This window comes from Lampetra fluviatilis, chromosome 43, assembly GCF_964198595.1.
Source record: "Lampetra fluviatilis chromosome 43, kcLamFluv1.1, whole genome shotgun sequence".
Lineage (NCBI taxonomy): Eukaryota > Metazoa > Chordata > Hyperoartia > Petromyzontiformes > Petromyzontidae > Lampetra > Lampetra fluviatilis.
The window spans coordinates 724,857-744,488 of record NC_136317.1 but is presented as its reverse complement, the minus strand read 5'-3'; the positions used below and the strand labels follow the sequence as shown (position 1 = coordinate 744,488).

At 51.4% G+C, this 19,632-nt stretch overlaps 1 protein-coding gene across 1 annotated transcript in view; it reads right to left on the bottom strand.

Annotated features, from left to right (window-relative positions):
- LOC144946975 (protein phosphatase 1L-like) overlaps positions 1-19,632 on the bottom strand; it is a 47,528-nt gene that overhangs the window by 8,130 nt on the left and 19,766 nt on the right. The window contains exon 3 of the mRNA XM_078876056.1: positions 12,665-12,826. Coding sequence (XP_078732182.1) covers positions 12,665-12,826 — 162 coding nt within the window. The remainder of the gene's footprint in view (positions 1-12,664; positions 12,827-19,632) is intronic.

Genomic DNA, 19,632 nt, shown 5'->3' with positions numbered 1-19,632 from the left:
GAATCTAGCCTCATGATGTGTCAATAGGCCGGTCATCGCTGCACATTGCTACAAAGTTCAATGTCCCCACACTCTTTTCCCAGTTCTGAGCCGGCAATGGAAATGCGACATTCCTACGGCACGGCACAGGAACACCAAATGACCACTATCCACAAAAGTGGTCCGCGTGTGACGCGCAAGGCCCACACTGTCAATCCACTGCTGGATGAGAGCACCCCCGCTTGGTGCGGGCCGTGGGGCTTGTTTTGACCATACTTCACCACGCTGGTTGCGGTAGCTTGGCTAATACTGGGGCAGCACAGGCACAAAGGAGTTTGCTGCCCGGTAGCGACCTTGTGGTCACGTGTCCACATTCTCTGCAGGCTCGAACCTCGCCTGAGTCTGCGGGATCTGACGAGATGGAGGCGGATTCCGGGAGACTGTCGTGGGCTCGTCGTGGGAGTCGGCCCTTGTAAGCGTGCGGTCGGATCGCCCGGAAATATAGCGTCTCGGGGTGCCGCGGTGCCGAGATGTTAACGACCTCGCCTGGTACGCGGGAGGTCGTGGGTTCGATCTCGATCCTGACGCCTGCTGCTGTTTATTTGGAGTTTGCGTGTCTCTCTCTCCTCGTGGTCACGTGCTTTTCCCCTCCACATCTAGAAACGTGCGTTGAGATTATTTGTCCGCTGCTATAAATTTCCACACTTCGTTGATCTTTCATTTGTGGCCAGGTCGCTTCTGAAAAACTAGCTCAGTGGGCCTCACCTGGCGAAATGAAAATAGTTCAGTTGAAAGTTTAGTTTTTAATGAAGTTCCACGGACGCCATTGTTGGCCATCTGTTAACTTGTGGTCGAGAAGACACAAAGTCGGCCATTGCTAACTGGTGCCATCGCGAGAGAGAATGTGCACGCGACGTGACAGGTACACAACCGGATACACAAGCAGGTACACAACCAGATACATAAACAGATACACAACCAGATACATAAACAGGTACACAAGCAGGTACACAAGCAGATACACAACCAGGTACACAAGCAGGTACACAAGCAGATACACAACCAGATACACAAGCAGATACACAGGCAGGTACACAAGTAGGTACACAAGCAGGTATACAACCAGGTATACGAGCAGACACACAAGCAAGCACACAACCAGGCACACAACTAGGTACACAAGCAGATACACAAACAGGTACACAACCAGGTACACAAGCAGATACACAACCAGGTACACGAGCAGACACACAAGCAGGCACACAACCAGGCACACAAGCAGTTACACAAGCAGGTACACAAGCAGGTACACAACCAGGTACACAACCAGGTATACAAGTAGGCACACAAGCAGTTCCTTAAAGTAAATAAATAATTATAAAGCACATCTAGAAAGCATGTTAATTAGGTTCTTAGAATTAATTACATAAACCCTTGTTTAAGATACTCATTAAGGTAACGTGACATCTGTTGGGATTAAGTGGTTTAATTCAAGCGGAGTAACACACGGACGGTCATCGCCCTCCGTGCTGAGAGTCGCGGGATGAAGCCCTCCACAAAATGTGTCCCTCTCAACTGCAATTAGCGCACCGCAGAGGCCGATAACGGAACGGGAGACGCTGGGGCAGCAGGAGGCCGATGACGTGTGTTGTGTGTTGTGGTGTGTGAGTGAGTGAGACCAGATTTGTATAACTTAATGGACACCAGGCACGAGTTCGAGGTGCGCGTGACCTTTCTCGAGCATCTCATAATGCGGAGAGCGCGGTACGGTCGTGAGAATCGAGCGGCACTGTGGGTGAGAGCACAGTGGAACGCTCCATCGCAATACAGCGCAGGGAGGTGAGCAGCCCCACATTCGTCTGAACAGGGAGATGAAGTACTCCGAATTTCGCTTTCATTATGATTGGCAGAGGCGGCGACGCGTGGCGGAGTGACTTGGCTTCTCCGCCACGGCTAACATCGGCGGCAGGTGCTGTGTGGACCAGCTCTGAGCCCTCCCCTTCAGCAACCCGCACTGACCAGCGTGGTGAAGTATGGTCAAACAACCCCTACGACCGACAGAGTGAGGCCCACATCCAGAAGTGGATTGGCATAGGGCTGAAATCGTTACAACGATAATTATGTTGATAATTATGACTAACAGCGGAGCCTAATTAAGAAAAAAAAAATTACCAATGGGAATCCTCGGCACAGAAACGAAATATAAATCTGTGCAGTGTCCCAATTGTGCGGGGAAACGGTGAGCATCAGCGGAGAGAGAGAGAGCGCGGCGGAGAGGGAGAGAGAGAAGGAAGGAAACTCTCTTGACAAGAAAATCGCCATTCAAAGGTTGGCTGTAAATTGCTTTCAGCTCTGAGATTCAAGTGGTGTTTGTTGTTGACCTTGATAATGGAATGATTGGATTGATGCCCCCTCTGTTATATTGCTGCAGGTGCCAAAGCCATCTCCCGTGCAGGCTGTCCGCACGCACGCACGGCGCAGGCGGTGACTCTGCAACAACGCGTGTGCGTTGCGTTCGTCGCTGAACCGACTGTTGTTCAGGCACGTTTCTGTTCGTCTCTGGACTGACTGTCCACACACCTTTCTGTTCGCGAGAATCTACCGAGGCCTATCCAACCGCATTCTAAACTAAAACTATTTTTTATTTGAACCAAGTAAGGCCCCATGGAGCTGTGTAACTCTTTTTTAAAAGCGAGCTGATCACAAATGACAGCTCAACAAAGTGGGATTATCATCACGTGCACATTGATAGCAGGAGCCAAATACTCCGAGCGCATGGTGTGGAGACCATTCCACGCAACCACGGGGAGAACACATGCAAACTCCAAATATACAGTAGGCGTCAAGGTCATGATTGAACCCACGACCTCCTGTATAAGAGGCGAGGTCGTTCACATCTCACCACCGTGGTGCCCTCGCGGTGCTGAGAGTGACTCGCCACTACACCAGGTACTCATTTTAGGCTGAGCCAACCTAGAGGTGTTTTCCCCAGCCACAGCTCCTGTTGCCCCTACATCAAGAGGGTGCCCCAACCTCTGGAGGCGGCTGAGCAGTTCACAGTGGCCACGTCAGAGCAATCAGCCAACATCACCCAGATCATTGGGTCCCAATCTGTGGTTTCGACTGCGGCCTCAGCGGATCACGGCACGACGCCAAAGATGTCCAGCCGCCCCGAGTTTGATACCTGGCTGTGATGCACATTACCACAGTCGCCACTGGTGCCTGAACCGCTCCCGGGTGCCCCACGAGGTTGTTTGCGTCCGCACCACGTGCGTGCCTGGAGTGATGGACGTCCGTGGTGGGAAGACAAAGGTGGCCTGGCGTGCACGGTGCTAGCCAGGCCGCCCCCTGTGTGTGCGCGCTGCGCACGCGTTAATGCGCTAACTTTAGCCAGAAGTCTGTGGGGCAACACGTGGGATCATCGCCCATTGGGCATACATATACTGTACGTGCTTGCCTTTGCACGTGTGGTTTTCTTTGCATGAATGTGTGCGTACGTGTGTGGGTGTGTGGCGGTGAGCGTGTGTCTGTGTGCACCTGGTCTGGCACAATGCTGTGGTGATGTCACCGCCACTTTGTGGTGAATGGTGGTTGCTGCTCTTGTTGATGCTGTGTCTGCGTGCACCTGGTCTGGCACAAGCGCTGTGGTGATGTCAATGGTGGCTGTTGTTGTTGCTGTGGCTTTGTGTGCGTGTGCACACAGAGCCACAGCAACAACAACAGCCACAAAGCAGAAAGCCCATTCTAAGCATCTGCAGCATCCCGAGAATGAAGAGGATTACCGCGGCTTTCACTCACAGGCAAGGCTGCATTTATCTATTCTTATTTTCCGGGTCGCCGGTTGACCAGGGGGTAGAGGATGACTAATCACTGGTTGACCTGGGGTAGCAGAGAGCGGCAAGTCAGAGAGCGAGGAAGACGTTGTAGATCCAGATGACAATTTCAGAGGTGGAGCTGAGGAGAGAAACCCATACTACCCCAACCAAAAATACCTCAACGACTTGATCAGAGATCTTGGTCTCACCAAGTCCAATGCCGAGCTTTTGACGTCTAGGCTAAAGCAGTGGAAATTGTTTGATAAAAGTGTGCAAGTCGCAGATCAGAGGAAGCATCACCAACCTTTTTGCAGCTTCTTCACCCGTCAAGATGGGCCCTGCTTCTGCCACAATGTGACCAGTCTGTTCGTGGCAATCGGAATCGCCTGTAACCAGAATGAGTGGCGCCTCTTCATTGACAGCTCATCCAGGAGCCTCAAAGCCGTGCTGCTCCATAATGGCAACAAGTACCCGTCTCTTCCCCTGGCTCACTCGGTGCACCTCAAAGAGGATTACAACAGCATCAAGACCTTGCTGGACGCCTTGAAGTATGATGAGTGCGGCTGGGAGATCATCGGAGACTTTAAAATGGTGGCATTCCTGAAGGGTTTCCTAGGCGGTTTTACCAAGTTTCCCTGCTATCTTTGCCTTCGGGACAGCAGGGACACCAAGGCGCACTACCACAGGCGGGACTGGCCACAGCGGACCGAGTTCTCTGTGGGGAGGAACAACGTTAATTGGGAGCCACTGGTGGACCCCCGGAAGGTGCTGATGCCACCACTGCACATCAAATTGGGCCTTATGAAACAATTTGTCAGAGCTGTAGATAAGGAGTCAGCAGCCTTCAAGTACCTTCAAGCCTTCTTCCCGAAGCTGTCTGAGGCAAAGGTCAATGCCGGTGTCTTCGTCGGACCACAGATAAAGAAGATCCTGGAGTGCAATGAATTCCCCAAGAAGCTCACTAGTAAGGAGAGAGCGGCTCGGGACAGCTTTGTTGCAGTGGTTCGTGGCTTCCTGGGCAATCACAAGGTCGAAAATTATGTGGAGCTGGTTGAGACTCTGGTGAAGAACTACGGCACAATGGGCTGTAGGATGTCCCGCAAAGCCGAAAGACTCGCTATCCTTGATGCTCATCTTAGTAAATTCAAGGAGAACATGGGAGCGTACTCGGAGGAGCAAGGCGAGCACTTCCACCAGGATGTACTGGACTTTGAACGCCGCTACCAAGCACAGTATAACGAGAACATGATGGGAGACTACATTTGGGGGCTGATTCGTGGAAGTGATTTCCAGTATAATCTTAAATCTCGAAAAACTGCTCACTTCCAAATCTTTTGTAGTCATTTTTGTATTACTTTAGTATGAATGCATGTTAATTTTGATTCATATGTTTTTTTTCTGACTTTATGTGAACGAAAATACACAAATTTGCCCGTTTTCTCATTGAAAAGAAGTACATTTCTAAATATCACTGTCCGGTCACAAAAGAAAAGTTTGTAGGGAATAATAGGCATTTCTATACTTTTTAGGCATAAGCAATTACGAAATAACACTTACTAACCAAGAAAAAAAATTGTGTTACATAGTGTAATGGGCCGTGTGCGAGTCTGAATGTGAATATGTATGTGTGTGTATCTAGATCGACTCAGCCTCAAATGAGTATCTGCTGCGATGTGTAAACATCGCCACTAGAGAGACAAAGGCGGCCGGGTGTAGTGCTGGCCACTCACCCCCTCGTGTGCCGTGCCGGCCTTCATGGGTACTCGCTAACAGCACTTGCCCCAACAGTCTGTTATGGCTACACGGGGGATCTTTGTTTTTGTGGGTGTGTGTGCGTGTGGTAACATATGGTAAGCAGAGCTTTAGTGATGTCTGCAAAGGCTCTATGAAATTTAGATAATGAGATATGTGTCTACATACTGTATCTACGTAGCTATCCAATACAAGAAGAGCAATTTAGGTCGATGGCCGCCAGGCCTTGTCCGTCGATAAAATAGAGAATCTTCGCTGTGACAGCTGCGTGTTCGTCGCTGTCTCTGTTCAAAATTACACCGCCGTGTCTCCTGGGAGAGCCGCGTAAAAATAGTGCGCCGGCGGGCAGCAGGGAGCGTGCCCGAGTGATGTGGCGGTGAGAGCATTGCCCGCCTATGAAGGCCGCCAAGGTGCCGGCCTTCAAAGGTGGCTCGCGAGCAGCACCTGCCCCAGCGGTCTATCCGGGCTATACGGGAGGATGATTTGTCTTTATCGTTGTGTATCTCAGTGTGTACGTGGATAACTGAGTACAGAACGAATCACTGTAATGAGAGGAGGAGTCGCTGTTATGGCAAGGAAAGAGCAGAATAACTATCACGGGGCAATGTTCTTGACCAATTCTGATTTCCCGTTGGCCGTCCAGAGCCACCCGTGGATTTTGCACATTTCTGTGATGGAGTTCAGCCTCTTCACAGCACAACCCTCTAGAGCAGCAGCGGTCCTCCCAAACCTTCTTGGCACCAGGGACCGGTTTCGTGGAAGACAATTTTTTCACGGACCGGGGGGGGGGCTTCATCATTGGGTCTTTCCCCCTTTTCAAAGAAGCTCTCCAGCGACGTTTGTTCTTGACTCACTGTGGCTACTCGGGGCTAGAGCTTGTGGGCTACCAACACTGTGACTGAGACGAGTGCGCAGTGCGGGAGAGAGGCGCGGATGGAAGTGGCCAATAATAAAACAATGGGGGCGGGGGGCCACGCACGGACTCACCGCTCACCACTACGCGGTGTGTAGAGTGTGTACACGCGCGGACTCACCGCTCACCACTATGCGGTGTGTAGAGTGTGTACACGCGCGGACTCACCGCTCACCACTATGCGGTGTGTAGAGTGTGTACACACACGGACTCACCGCTCACCACTATGCGGTGTGTAGAGTGTGTACACGCGCGGACTCACCGCTCACCACTATGCGGTGTGTAGAGTGTGTACACACACGGACTCACCGCTCACCACTATGCGGTGTGTAGAGTGTGTACACACACGGACTCACCGCTCACCACTATGCGGTGTGTAGAGTGTGTACACACGGACTCACCGCTCACCACTATGCGGTGTGTAGAGTGTGTACACGCGCGGACTCACCGCTCTCACCTGCTGCTGCTGTGCGGCCTGGTTCCTAACAGGCCACGGACCGGTAGCGGTCCGTGGCCCCGGGGTTGGGGACCCCTGCTCCAAAACATTTATTATTTACCCACGAAAAAATATGACCGTACTATTATATTTTTTACGACATATTCAGGAACGGTTTTTTTTAGTGAGCCTCAAGACTCATTTTCAAGAAGGCCATTGCTTTGGCATGTTTGGCTCACTCAGTGTATATGAGCGCGTAAAATACCGAATATTTAATACTAAATTGTCGTTATTGCAGCAAAAAAAGGTGACGAATCTGAAAAGGTGTGCTTCTCAGATTGTTGTCACTCAGCGGAAACTCTTGCAGAGCGAGAAAATTTCGTAAATAATGTGCATAAGTACGCCGATTTATCAGTACGGCAGCGCTCGGAAAAAGTGCAGAAGGAAAATAACGTACTTCTGCGATGCAGGGAAAACAATATTGCAATCCCGAGGCAGGCTGTGAGTATTATTGAATACATTTACCCAGGCTGCTCAGTAAAAATAGAACTTGTCGCTTGGGAGTTTTTCCAGTAAAATTATATCCCGTGGAACGGCCACCGTAAAATCGCTCACATGACCTTTTCTGAGCCATTGTTACTGTTTCTGTGTTTTTGTGTTTACACTGTTCGCCTGGACTGTGTTGTTGTTGTTTCTGTGTTTGTGTTTACACTGCGAGCCTGGACTGTGTTGTTGTTGTGTCTGTGTTTGTGTTTACACTGCTCGCCTGGACTGTGTTGTTGTGTCTGTGTTTGTGTTTACACTGCTCGCCTGGACTGTGTTGTTGTTGTGTCTGTGTTTGTGTTTACACTGCTCGCCTGGACTGTGTTGTTGTTGTGTCTGTGTTTGTGTTTACACTGCTCGCCTGGACTGTGTTGTTGTTGTGTCTGTGTTTGTGTTTACACTGCTCGCCTGGACTGTGTTGTTGTGTCTGTGTTTGTGTTTACACTGCGAGCCTGGACTGTGTTGTTGTTGTGTCTGTGTTTGTGTTTACACTGCGAACCTGGACTGTGTTGTTGTTGTTTCTGTGTTTGTGTTTACACTGCGAGCCTGGACTGTGTTGTTGTTGTGTCTGTGTTTGTGTTTACACTGCGAACCTGGACTGTGTTGTTGTTGTGTCTGTGTTTGTGTTTACACTGCGAGCCTGGACTGTGTTGTTGTTGTGTCTGTGTTTACACAGCGAGCCTGGACTGTGTTGTTGTTGTGTCTGTGTTTGTGTTTACACAGCGAGCCTGGACTGTGTTGTTGTTGTGTCTGTGTTTGTGTTTACACAGCGAGCCTGGACTGTGTTGTTGTTGTGTCTGTGTTTGTGTTTACACAGCGAGCCTGGACTGTGTTGTTGTGTCTGTGTTTGTGTTTACACTGCGAGCCTGGACTGTGTTGTTGTTGTTTCTGTGTTTGTGTTTACACAGCGAGCCTGGACTGTGTTGTTGTTGTTTCTGTGTTTGTGTTTACACTGCGAGCCTGGACTGTGTTGTTGTTGTGTCTGTGTTTGTGTTTACACTGCGAGCCTGGACTGTGTTGTTGTTGTTTCTGTGTTTGTGTTTACACTGCGAACCTGGACTGTGTTGTTGTTGTGTCTGTGTTTTTGTTTACACTGCGAGCCTGGACTGTGTTGTTGTTGTGTCTGTGTTTGTGTTTACACAGCGAGCCTGGACTGTGTTGTTGTTGTGTCTGTGTTTGTGTTTACACTGCGAGCCTGGACTGTGTTGTTGTTGTGTCTGTGTTTGTGTTTACACAGCGAGCCTGGACTGTGTTGTTGTTGTGTCTGTGTTTGTGTTTACACTGCGAGCCTGGACTGTGTTGTTGTTGTGTCTGTGTTTACACAGCGAGCCTGGACTGTGTTGTTGTTGTGTCTGTGTTTGTGTTTACACAGCGAGCCTGGACTGTGTTGTTGTTGTGTCTGTGTTTGTGTTTACACAGCGAGCCTGGACTGTGTTGTTGTTGTGTCTGTGTTTGTGTTTACACAGCGAGCCTGGACTGTGTTGTTGTGTCTGTGTTTGTGTTTACACTGCGAGCCTGGACTGTGTTGTTGTTGTTTCTGTGTTTGTGTTTACACAGCGAGCCTGGACTGTGTTGTTGTTGTTTCTGTGTTTGTGTTTACACTGCGAGCCTGGACTGTGTTGTTGTTGTGTCTGTGTTTGTGTTTACACTGCGAGCCTGGACTGTGTTGTTGTTGTTTCTGTGTTTGTGTTTACACTGCGAACCTGGACTGTGTTGTTGTTGTGTCTGTGTTTTTGTTTACACTGCGAGCCTGGACTGTGTTGTTGTTGTGTCTGTGTTTGTGTTTACACAGCGAGCCTGGACTGTGTTGTTGTTGTGTCTGTGTTTGTGTTTACACAGCGAGCCTGGACTGTGTTGTTGTTGTGTCTGTGTTTGTGTTTACACAGCGAGCCTGGACTGTGTTGTTGTTGTGTCTGTGTTTGTGTTTACACAGCGAGCCTGGACTGTGTTGTTGTGTCTGTGTTTGTGTTTACACTGCGAGCCTGGACTGTGTTGTTGTTGTTTCTGTGTTTGTGTTTACACAGCGAGCCTGGACTGTGTTGTTGTTGTTTCTGTGTTTGTGTTTACACTGCGAACCTGGACTGTGTTGTTGTTTCTGTGTTTGTGTTTACACTGCGAGCCTGTCCTTTGGTCAGTGAGGGGAGGAAAGGATTTGTCAACTCAATCAGCCTGAGTGCATGACCCGCACGCAAGCGAGGCGTTTTAAATTACACTCCTCAGAATCTAATCAGGTCACTTTGAAAGTTATCTTGAAAGGTAATCATCTGGTACATGCAAAGTGAAGGCAATCTGATTCTACACGGGAAGTCCAGTCAAGGTGAAAGTGACTCCGCTACCTAAAGGAATGGCGCTGTTGTGTGCGTGTTGGTACTCCACTCCGCGCGCGATCTGCTCCGGCAGCCGAGGCTTTCTCCCCAAGGCTCCCACCGTCAACCTCGATCCGAGGGACGTCGCTCATTCTCAACGACTGCCCCCGTGGTCTAAAACTCCCTTCCACCATGACCACTTGAAAATAACCTATCCACGTGACTTTACCAAAAGACCCAAAGAACATCTCTTCCACCAGTCATCTGTGCTGTCGACTACCTGCACCTGGTCAATTGCAGACTCAAGATGTCTTCTCACTAAAGAGTTACCAGGTCACTGGTAGACCCGGAGGTGGCACCTTAGTCGTAGCCACAGCCACGACGAGGTATACTGGATGTGGTGTGCAAGGTGCAGAAATATACACGGGGAATGTGGCATCAGTGCAGGACCGCCACTGCCTAAAACTGTCATGGGGCTTCACATACTTGATTTTTTTCCTCTCCTTATGACTGACTGCCTCTCTTCATCATCTAAATGTGCTCAGTTTCTCCACGGCGTCTTGAGATGCGGTCCCAGGTCTCCCCTGAGAGTCAACTTGTCTCTACATCTTGAGATGCGGTCCCAGGTCTCCCCTGAGAGTCAACTTGTCTCTACGTCTTGAGATGCTGTCCCAGGTCTCCCCTGAGAGTCAACTTGTCTCTACGTCTTGAGATGCGGTCCCAGGTCTCCCCTGAGAGTCAACTTGTCTCTACGTCTTGAGATGCGGTCCCAGGTCTCCCCTGAGAGTCAACTTGTCTCTACGTCTTGAGATGCGGTCCCAGGTCTCCCCTGAGAGTCAACTTGTCTCTACGTCTTGAGATGCGGTCCCAGGTCTCCCCTGAGAGTCAACTTGTCTCTACGTCTTGAGATGCGGTCCCAGGTCTCCCCTGAGAGTCAACTTGTCTCTACGTCTTGAGATGCGGTCCCAGGTCTCCCCTGAGAGTCAACTTGTCTCTACGTCTTGAGATGCGGTCCCAGGTCTCCCCTGAGAGTCAACTTGTCTCTACGTCTTGAGATGCGGTCCCAGGTCTCCCCTGAGAGTCAACTTGTCTCTACGTCTTGAGATGCGGTCCCAGGTCTCCCCTGAGAGTCAACTTGTCTCTACGTCTTGAGATGCGGTCCCAGGTCTCCCCTGAGAGTCAACTTGTCTCTACGTCTTGAGATGCGGTCCCAGGTCTCCCCTGAGAGTCAACTTGTCTCTACGTCTTGAGATGCGGTCCCAGGTCTCCCCTGAGAGTCAACTTGTCTCTACGTCTTGAGATGCGGTCCCAGGTCTCCCCTGAGAGTCAACTTGTCTCTACGTCTTGAGATGCGGTCCCAGGTCTCCCCTGAGAGTCAACTTGTCTCTACGTCTTGAGATGCGGTCCCAGGTCTCCCCTGAGAGTCAACTTGTCTCTACGTCTTGAGATGCGGTCCCAGGTCTCCCCTGAGAGTCAACTTGTCTCTACGTCTTGAGATGCGGTCCCAGGTCTCCCCTGAGAGTCAACTTGTCTCTACGTCTTGAGATGCGGTCCCAGGTCTCCCCTGAGAGTCAACTTGTCTCTACGTCTTGAGATGCGGTCCCAGGTCTCCCCTGAGAGTCAACTTGTCTCTACGTCTTGAGATGCGGTCCCAGGTCTCCCCTGAGAGTCAACTTGTCTCTACGTCTTGAGATGCGGTCCCAGGTCTCCCCTGAGAGTCAACTTGTCTCTACGTCTTGAGATGCGGTCCCAGGTCTCCCCTGAGAGTCAACTTGTCTCTACGTCTTGAGATGCGGTCCCAGGTCTCCCCTGAGAGTCAACTTGTCTCTACGTCTTGAGATGCGGTCCCAGGTCTCCCCTGAGAGTCAACTTGTCTCTACGTCTTGAGATGCGGTCCCAGGTCTCCCCTGAGAGTCAACTTGTCTCTACGAGCGTCTGCGTGTGCCGTTGGGTTGCCCCACGTGCCGGTGACAAGGGATGGGCCGAGGGGCCACTGTGCTGAGATGTTGACTACCTCGCTCGGTCTACAGGAGGTCGTGGGTTCGATCCCGACCCTGACGCCTGCTGCTCTATATTTGGAGTTTGCGTGTCTCTCTCCCCGTGGTTTTTTCTCTGGGTCCTCTGTTTTTTCCTTCACATTTAGAAGCGTGCAGTTAAGAGTATTTGGTTGCCATAAATGTCCACGTGATAAGGCACTCAGTTACTCTCTCATTTGTGACGGCCAGGTCGCTTCCCGAAAGAGAGCTACAGAGCTCAGTGGGCCTTACCTGGTACAATAAAAAATAGTTTAGTTTAGAAGCAGCAGGCCTGTGCCTGTAGGCCGCAGTGCTCAGCAACCCCCCACCCCTGCACCCCCCCCCAATCCACTCCTCTGCCCCCCCCAACCCACACCCCTGCCCCCCCCCCACTCCCCTGCCCCTGCCCCCCCACCCACTCCCCTGCCCCCCCACCCACTCCCCTGCCCCCTTCACCCACTCCCCTGCCCCTCCCACCCACTCCCCTGCCCCCCTCACCCACTCACCTGGCCCCCACTCCCCTGCCCCCCACTCCCCTGCCCCCACTCCCCTGCCCCCCCACCCACTCCCCTGCCCCCCCCCACCCACTCCCCTGCCCCCCTCACCCACTCACCTGGCCCCCCCACCCACTCCCCTGCCCCCCACTCCCCTGCCCCCACTCCCCTGCCCCCTCACCCACTCCCCTGCCCCCCCCACCCACTCCCCTGCCCCCCTCACCCACTCCCCTGCCCCCCCCCCACCCACTCCCCTGCCCCCCCCACCCACTCCCCTGCCCCCCCCACCCACTCCCCTGCCCCCCCCCCACCCACTCCCCTGCCCCACCCCCCACCCACTCCCCTGCCCCCCCCACTCCCCTGCCCCCCCCCACTCCCCTGCCCCCCCCACCGCCCCACGTGTGAACCTACCGGCGCGCTTGATGCGCCTGCGCTCGGCCTGCAGGTAGGGCTTGTGCGGGCGGGTCAGGGGTCGCGCGGGCCCGTCGCGGTCGCACAGCACGGCCTGGGAGTCGCCCACGCTCAGCACGGTGAGGCCGCGCTCGCCCACCACGGCGAGCAGCAGCGACGTCCCTGCAGGCAGCACACGACAGAGACAAAGATCCCCCGGGTAGCCTTAAACGACTGTCGGTGGCAAGTGCTGTAGCGAGTTGCGGCGCCTACGAAGGCCGGCACTGTGGCACGCGAGGGGGTGGGTGGCCAGCGCCACGCCCGGCCGCCTTTGTCTCCCCGGTGGCGATGTTTACGCACCACGCGAGGTACTCATTTGAGGCCGAGTCCACCTAGGGGAGGCTCAGGACCGGTTCAGAGAATTGTCATTGGTGTTGGCCACGAGCGGAAGTCGAACTCATGCGTCGGGGTTCGTAGCGCAGCGCGCTCAACGCTACATCGCCGACGCACACAGCCACACAGAGGCAGCGCAACACAAAGCGTCACCTGCCGAATTGAAGGCAAGCCACTGCCGGGCTATCGTGGCCAAGCAACCCAGAAACTATGGTTGCACATCGCAGTCCACGGGAGTCTGCGCTCCATCAACGCAGCAGGAGGATGAGGAGGAGAAGCAGACGAACTCTCCCTCCTGAAACCCTCTCGTCGTGGCGAACGGCACACCTCGACATTGACGGGCAGCTCCTGAACGTATTTTGCCATCGCATGCAAGAATAGAAAACGGCCCAAACTGATGAAAGTGTTTCCTAAAAACTTGGAGACACAAGCCAGTGAAAAATAATGTCCTGGAATAATTGCACAATGTGAAAACACATTTTTCCCCTGACAGCTGTTAACCATCGGCTTACAGACCGCTCAAATCTTTCACGGACGAACACGCGATGCCAAGGCGTTACGTAACCCACGCGTGCTCGTGGTTTTTCTTCAATGTCCAATGACGATGACTCATCTCCCCTCTCTGCGAAGGGCCGCTTCGGAATTGACCCCGTGCTCCTTGACACCCGCGTAACCCCCATTACGTTCTGAACGCGGTGCATTAGTGGTAATAAAATCATCCTCCCACTACGACACGTAATGAGTTTCTATACATTATTGATTATTATTTTCCGCCGGAACGGGGGGGGGGGCACTGTCGTGTAGGGGAGAAACTGTTCTTGCCGATAACATCTGACAATACACACGTATTTGTTTAAACATGTATGACTATGCTGAGACCGGGAAAATGCTGCTGAATGACATCCGCAAGGACGATTGGTCGATGGGGTCACGAAAACGAATGCGGAGGCAGATGGAGCTCTGTTTATTTGATTATCCTTGTGCTTCTGTGTTCATAGTGTTTTAAGTCTCCGTAACTTAGCTGTGTGGGGGGTGCATGGCGTCAGAGTGATTTATACGCATGGGCCTTGCACAATGGGGCAACGCAGAACGTAGCGATGAGTTGGAGTGTGGTGAATATGTTGCAATGTGCGCTCTGAACGGCTGCTAAGGACATAATACAAAAAAATGAGTGGATTTTTGGCTGAGCTGACGTAAGGGGAGGTCCATGCAGGGGTCAGATAAAGGTTGCGCAAGTGGGTGGTCATTTAGAAGGCAGAACTAGTAGCTCCGTGTCAGACCACAAACACACCACGTCCAACGCAGCACACACACGTCTGCAGGAACAACGCAGCACACACACGTCTGCAGGAACAACGCAGCACACACACGTCTGCAGGAACAACGCAGCACACACACGTCTGCAGGAACAACGCAGCACACACACGTCTGCAGGAACAACGCAGCACACACACGTCTGCAGGAACAACGCAGCACACACACGTCTGCAGGAACAACGCAGCACACACACGTCTGCAGGAACGAGCACACACACGTCTGCAGGAACAACGCAGCACACACACGTCTGCAGGGACGAGCACACACACGTCTGCAGGAACAACGCAGCACACACACGTCTGCAGGGACGAGCACACACACGTCTGCAGGGACGAGCACACACACGTCTGCAGGAACAACGCAGCACACACACGTCTGCAGGAACAACGCAGCACACACACGTCTGCAGGAACAACGCAGCACACACACGTCTGCAGAAACAACGCAGCACACACACGTCTGCAGGAACAACGCAGCACACACACGTCTGCAGGAACAACGCAGCACACACACGTCTGCAGGAACAACGCAGCACACACACGTCTGCAGGAACAACGCAGCACACACACGTCTGCAGGAACAACGCAGCACACACACGTCTGCAGGAACAACGCAGCACACATGGACACAGATCCCCCATATCTCGTTACCAGACTGTTGGAACAAGCGCTGTTAGCGAGCACCTATTAAGGCCGGAACGGCACGCGAGGGGGTGGGTAGCCAGCACCACGCCCGACCGCCTTTGTCTCCTCAGTGGCGATGATTACACGTCGGACCAGATACTCATTTGAGGCTGAGTCGACCTAGGAGAGGCCCAGAACCGGTTCGATTCCCAGTCACGGTGGCCGTTAGCGGGAATTAAACCCGTGTCGCCGGGTTTGTAGCGCGGTGCGCTTACCACTACACTACCGCTCCCCACATACACACACGTGCAGACACACGTGGATATGAATACACACAAAAATACACCCGGACACACACACACGGAAACAACAAACGCCATTTGCACGGAGATACAGACACTAACACACACACAGAGACACTAAGATACACACACACACGTAGATACAGACACTAAGACACTCACACACACAGACACACGTAGACACAGACACACGTAGATACAGACACTAAGACACTAACACACACACACAGACACACGTAGACACACACACACGTCGATACAGACACACGTAGACACAGACGAACACACGCAGAGGCACGTAGACACACGTAGACACAGACACACGTAGACACACACACACGTAGATACAGACACACGTAGACACACACACACGTAGATACACACACACGTAGATACAGACACACGTAGACACACACAGACGTAGATACAGACACACGTACACACAGACACACGTAGACACAGACACACGTAGACACACACACACGTAGATACAGACACACGTAGACGCAGACGAACACACGCAGAGGCACGCACAGAGGCTTAATTTAAATTCACGTGGGCACACACGCACGTGGTCACAGTGCTGCATTGCAGTCACAAGTAAATAAATATATAACTCGCACAGGCAATAAACGTGGACATACATCACACACGAGCAATTATTAGACTGTACATTGGGCAAAATTGTTGCCAATTTTACAATAAAGTGATTCGTTGATGAAGCAGAAACAATTAGCGGTGGGGTTTCCCCTCTCTCTTTGTTTTGCAGCCCTGAAGGAAATTGTAAAACAAAATAGGATTACATTTCAGCCGCATGGCTCTTGCAGCTCGGCACAGGTTAAGTTTGTGTCATTTGCTAGGTTCGGAGGAAAAGATGCGTTGGATTTTCCTTAATGACCGACAACTGGCACGGTTGGCCACGTACGATGCGAAAGAAATTCAACACACACATATATATACAACTATTGTACGGGCACGGTGAAGTAGATTGATTTAAACAAGATTTACATTTGAGCGAAATGGCTTTACATGGCGAAAAAAAACATTTGACAATAATTCGGCAGAAGGTGAGTTTACACGAATTGTTAGGCAATTGAAAAATTATCTGAGTTTTTTTAAAGTTGTAATTTCCCCCCTCCATCTCGCTTCCGCTGTCACAAGGTCACGTGGTCTCTCACGTGGTGTTCAGGAACGGGCTCAACAGAAGTGGGTACCACAGAGCTACCACCGATAATTACCCTCCACCAACACCGACGACGGAGCCGATCAAAATCCGCTTGTCACGCGCGTGGCCAAATGTGCCAATTGATTTTGGCTGTTCAGCCAAACCCGGAGGAGTGTTGAAACGCGCAATTTTGACACCTTATACAATTTGTTTGAATTTCGACATAACACTCGCTGGGTTTTTTTGCTGAAAAACAAATCGAAGCGGCACGTTTACCCACACACGTGACGAAGTTGATTTGATTTGCTCTGTTGTCAGGCGGTGGAGGAATCTCGCAAAATCAAATGTACATTACACCTCATCTACTTATGAAGCATACTACTCTCTTGTTCGTTGCGATTTCACCTTACGCACACAATTCTCAGAGCTCCCTCTGAAATGATTTCCAGCGACCTCTGATCCGCACACAGTAGAGGGCAGCACTTCCAACACACCCTGTGCATGGATGTTAAGTTCATCACAGTAGTAGTAGTATCACCATTACGTTTGTTTACCCAGGAGAGTGCACAGTGATTGGTATACGTTTCCTAATTCAGCACGTAATCTTTTTTTTCATTGCCAAATTTGGACCATGACACCAGCACACAATGGCCTCATCTTTAAATGACATCACGGGATCTTTAAAGTCCACCGCGAAGCAGATGCCACGTATTTGACGGTTAATACACCACCGCAGTATTAACCAGGGAGGCCGGCTGGAATCAAACCGTGAACATCTGCAACAAGCGATGAACTCATGCCCGCTTGGCCACGCCACCGACAGTCAACCCGATGCGGCATTTTAATTCGTACAGCTGGAATTTAGCCAAAAAGTGAACAACCGAATTTTAAATGATGGGGGGGGGGGGGGTTAGTGGGGTGTGCAGTTATTGGTGACCAGGCTGAGACCATCAAATCGCAACACCTGAGGGCCCTGTTTAATCACAGGGTTGAAACCAGGCTGACCTCTGACCTCTGCCTCACCGGCCCAACCTACTATTTGTTAATTTTCTTAACCAACAATGAATAATGCGAACACAAGAGTAACATGGCTATCTTTATATCTTTTCATTTAATGGGACGGTAAATTATTTACGACGGTTTTCCATTTGAAGGCGAGTCTCAGCTTCACGTAGAAAACAGCGGCCTTTATTTATTGCTGCGTTTTTTGTTTGTTGCATGAGGATAAAAGCCAGGGAGGAAGCCTGGAACATAAAGGGAAACATCAAAATGTTTTGCTTGAAAGATTCTGCAAGCAGTGCTGTGCCAAAACAAGCACAGTCGAGATTGCTTTGAATTTTTCGAAATGGTCATTTTATTATTTTCCCAGTTTATTAATTATTTTTTTCCTACATTCGAGACCCCCCCCCCAAAGCAAACTGCCCTCTGTGTCGCGCCTTTCGAAACGACTGTTGGTGCCTAAAGGGGAGACTGCCCGGCATTAATCGCAGCCGCTGTCGGGTTGCGAGGTGTGGTCAGAAAACGGTTGCACAGCGACGGTTTCTTGAATCTATCTGTGCGGATCTTTGAGTATCACCCTCTCCTCGTATGCGCGGTGGGATTTCTAAGTTTCCCCGGTTTCCACACGCAAGAAGCCAATCTCTCACGTTTGAAATTCGCCAAACTATATTTTTTGTCATGAATATTGTTTCATAGCGCATATAGCGCCTGAAGGTATTATCGCTGCCATGTGTTCAGTCTTTATTACTCTGCGTTATTTGTGAAGCAATTATGGGACAATGGCCTCCTCATGCTGAATCGGTCATGGGGATTGTTGACCATACTTCACCACGCTGGTCATCGCCGGTTGATGCAGCCTGTCTATTGCATTGCCCACCCACTGGAAATGTGGCAAAGCTCACCCTGCGCTAAACCTCAAGCTGCATCGCGCCACTAGTCAGTGTGAGACCTACTTGCTGCCCTGCCGCCTGCTGCAAGCACCACCAACCCGGCAGGCGGGCGCCTCACACTGCCTCCCTCTCCATGTGATGATGCCACAACCTCACTTCCCACCTACACGGTCGCATGATACATTCACGGCCACCAAGTCCCCACACGCACAGCTACAGTGTGGTGATGCTGAGAGTCGTCACTGACAGCCCTTTGTCAAGGCACTACAGGACGAAGGCCACAATACACCAGCACCACACAAAGATCCCCCATAGAGCCTGCACAGGCTGTTGGGGCAAGTGCTGCTAGCGAGGCCAGCACGGCACACGAGCGGGTGGGCGGCCAACACCACGCCCGGCCGCCTTTGTCTCCCCAGTGCTGTTGTTTTACACACGGCTTGGTAGACCTCGGCGAGCCCCGAAACCGGTTCAGATAACCGTCACTGTTGTTTGTCCGAAGCGGGGAGCGAACTGGGCTCGTCGGGTTCGCGACCAGGACACTCCGTCTCCCCACTCTTACCTCATACGCACACACGTAGGCAATCTATTCATAACCAGTGAAGACGAAGGTTGTTTTGCAAACGAGATTTGTGTTCAAACGTGAAAGCACCGTGCAAATGATCTCAGCGAGGAAACATAAACGTCAGAATCACGTGATTCTGAGCAGCCGCTGTCGTGAGAGTCGTTGTTCATGGTGAAACGCCGACTCCTCTGAAGTGTTTCTCGGGAGGCCACCATTGATTATGGTGATGACGATTCAATCGGTCTAGTGAGATGGATGACGCGAGCTCAGTAATGGTGATGATGATGACGACGTTGATCGAAATGCAGCAGAGTTAACCCTTGAGATCACATGGTCGGGAAAAGTTACAGGCAATACACATTTTGCATGATGCATTAACGATGATGACGATGATGACGACGACAATGACGACGATGATGATGTCACATCACGAGCTAAACATCGCGCGATGGTTGTGATGTGGAAATTAACACGGGGAACACGATGGTGAAAGACATTTTTTTTTAAGCCACACAGCCCTTTCCTTGTGCCTAAAACATAATCGGGTCGTTTGTATTCAGGGCACGTGCCCCAATAAGCAAAGGCATGCCGATGAGATAGTGAATCGAGTAATAGACATACCAGCAAATACATAGTGGCAGACGCGTGAGACTTAATTGAAGGTGATAGTAAAACAGTGAACGTATTTTCTTGCTCAAATAATAATGGTGATGATGATGATGCTGCTATACGGTACCA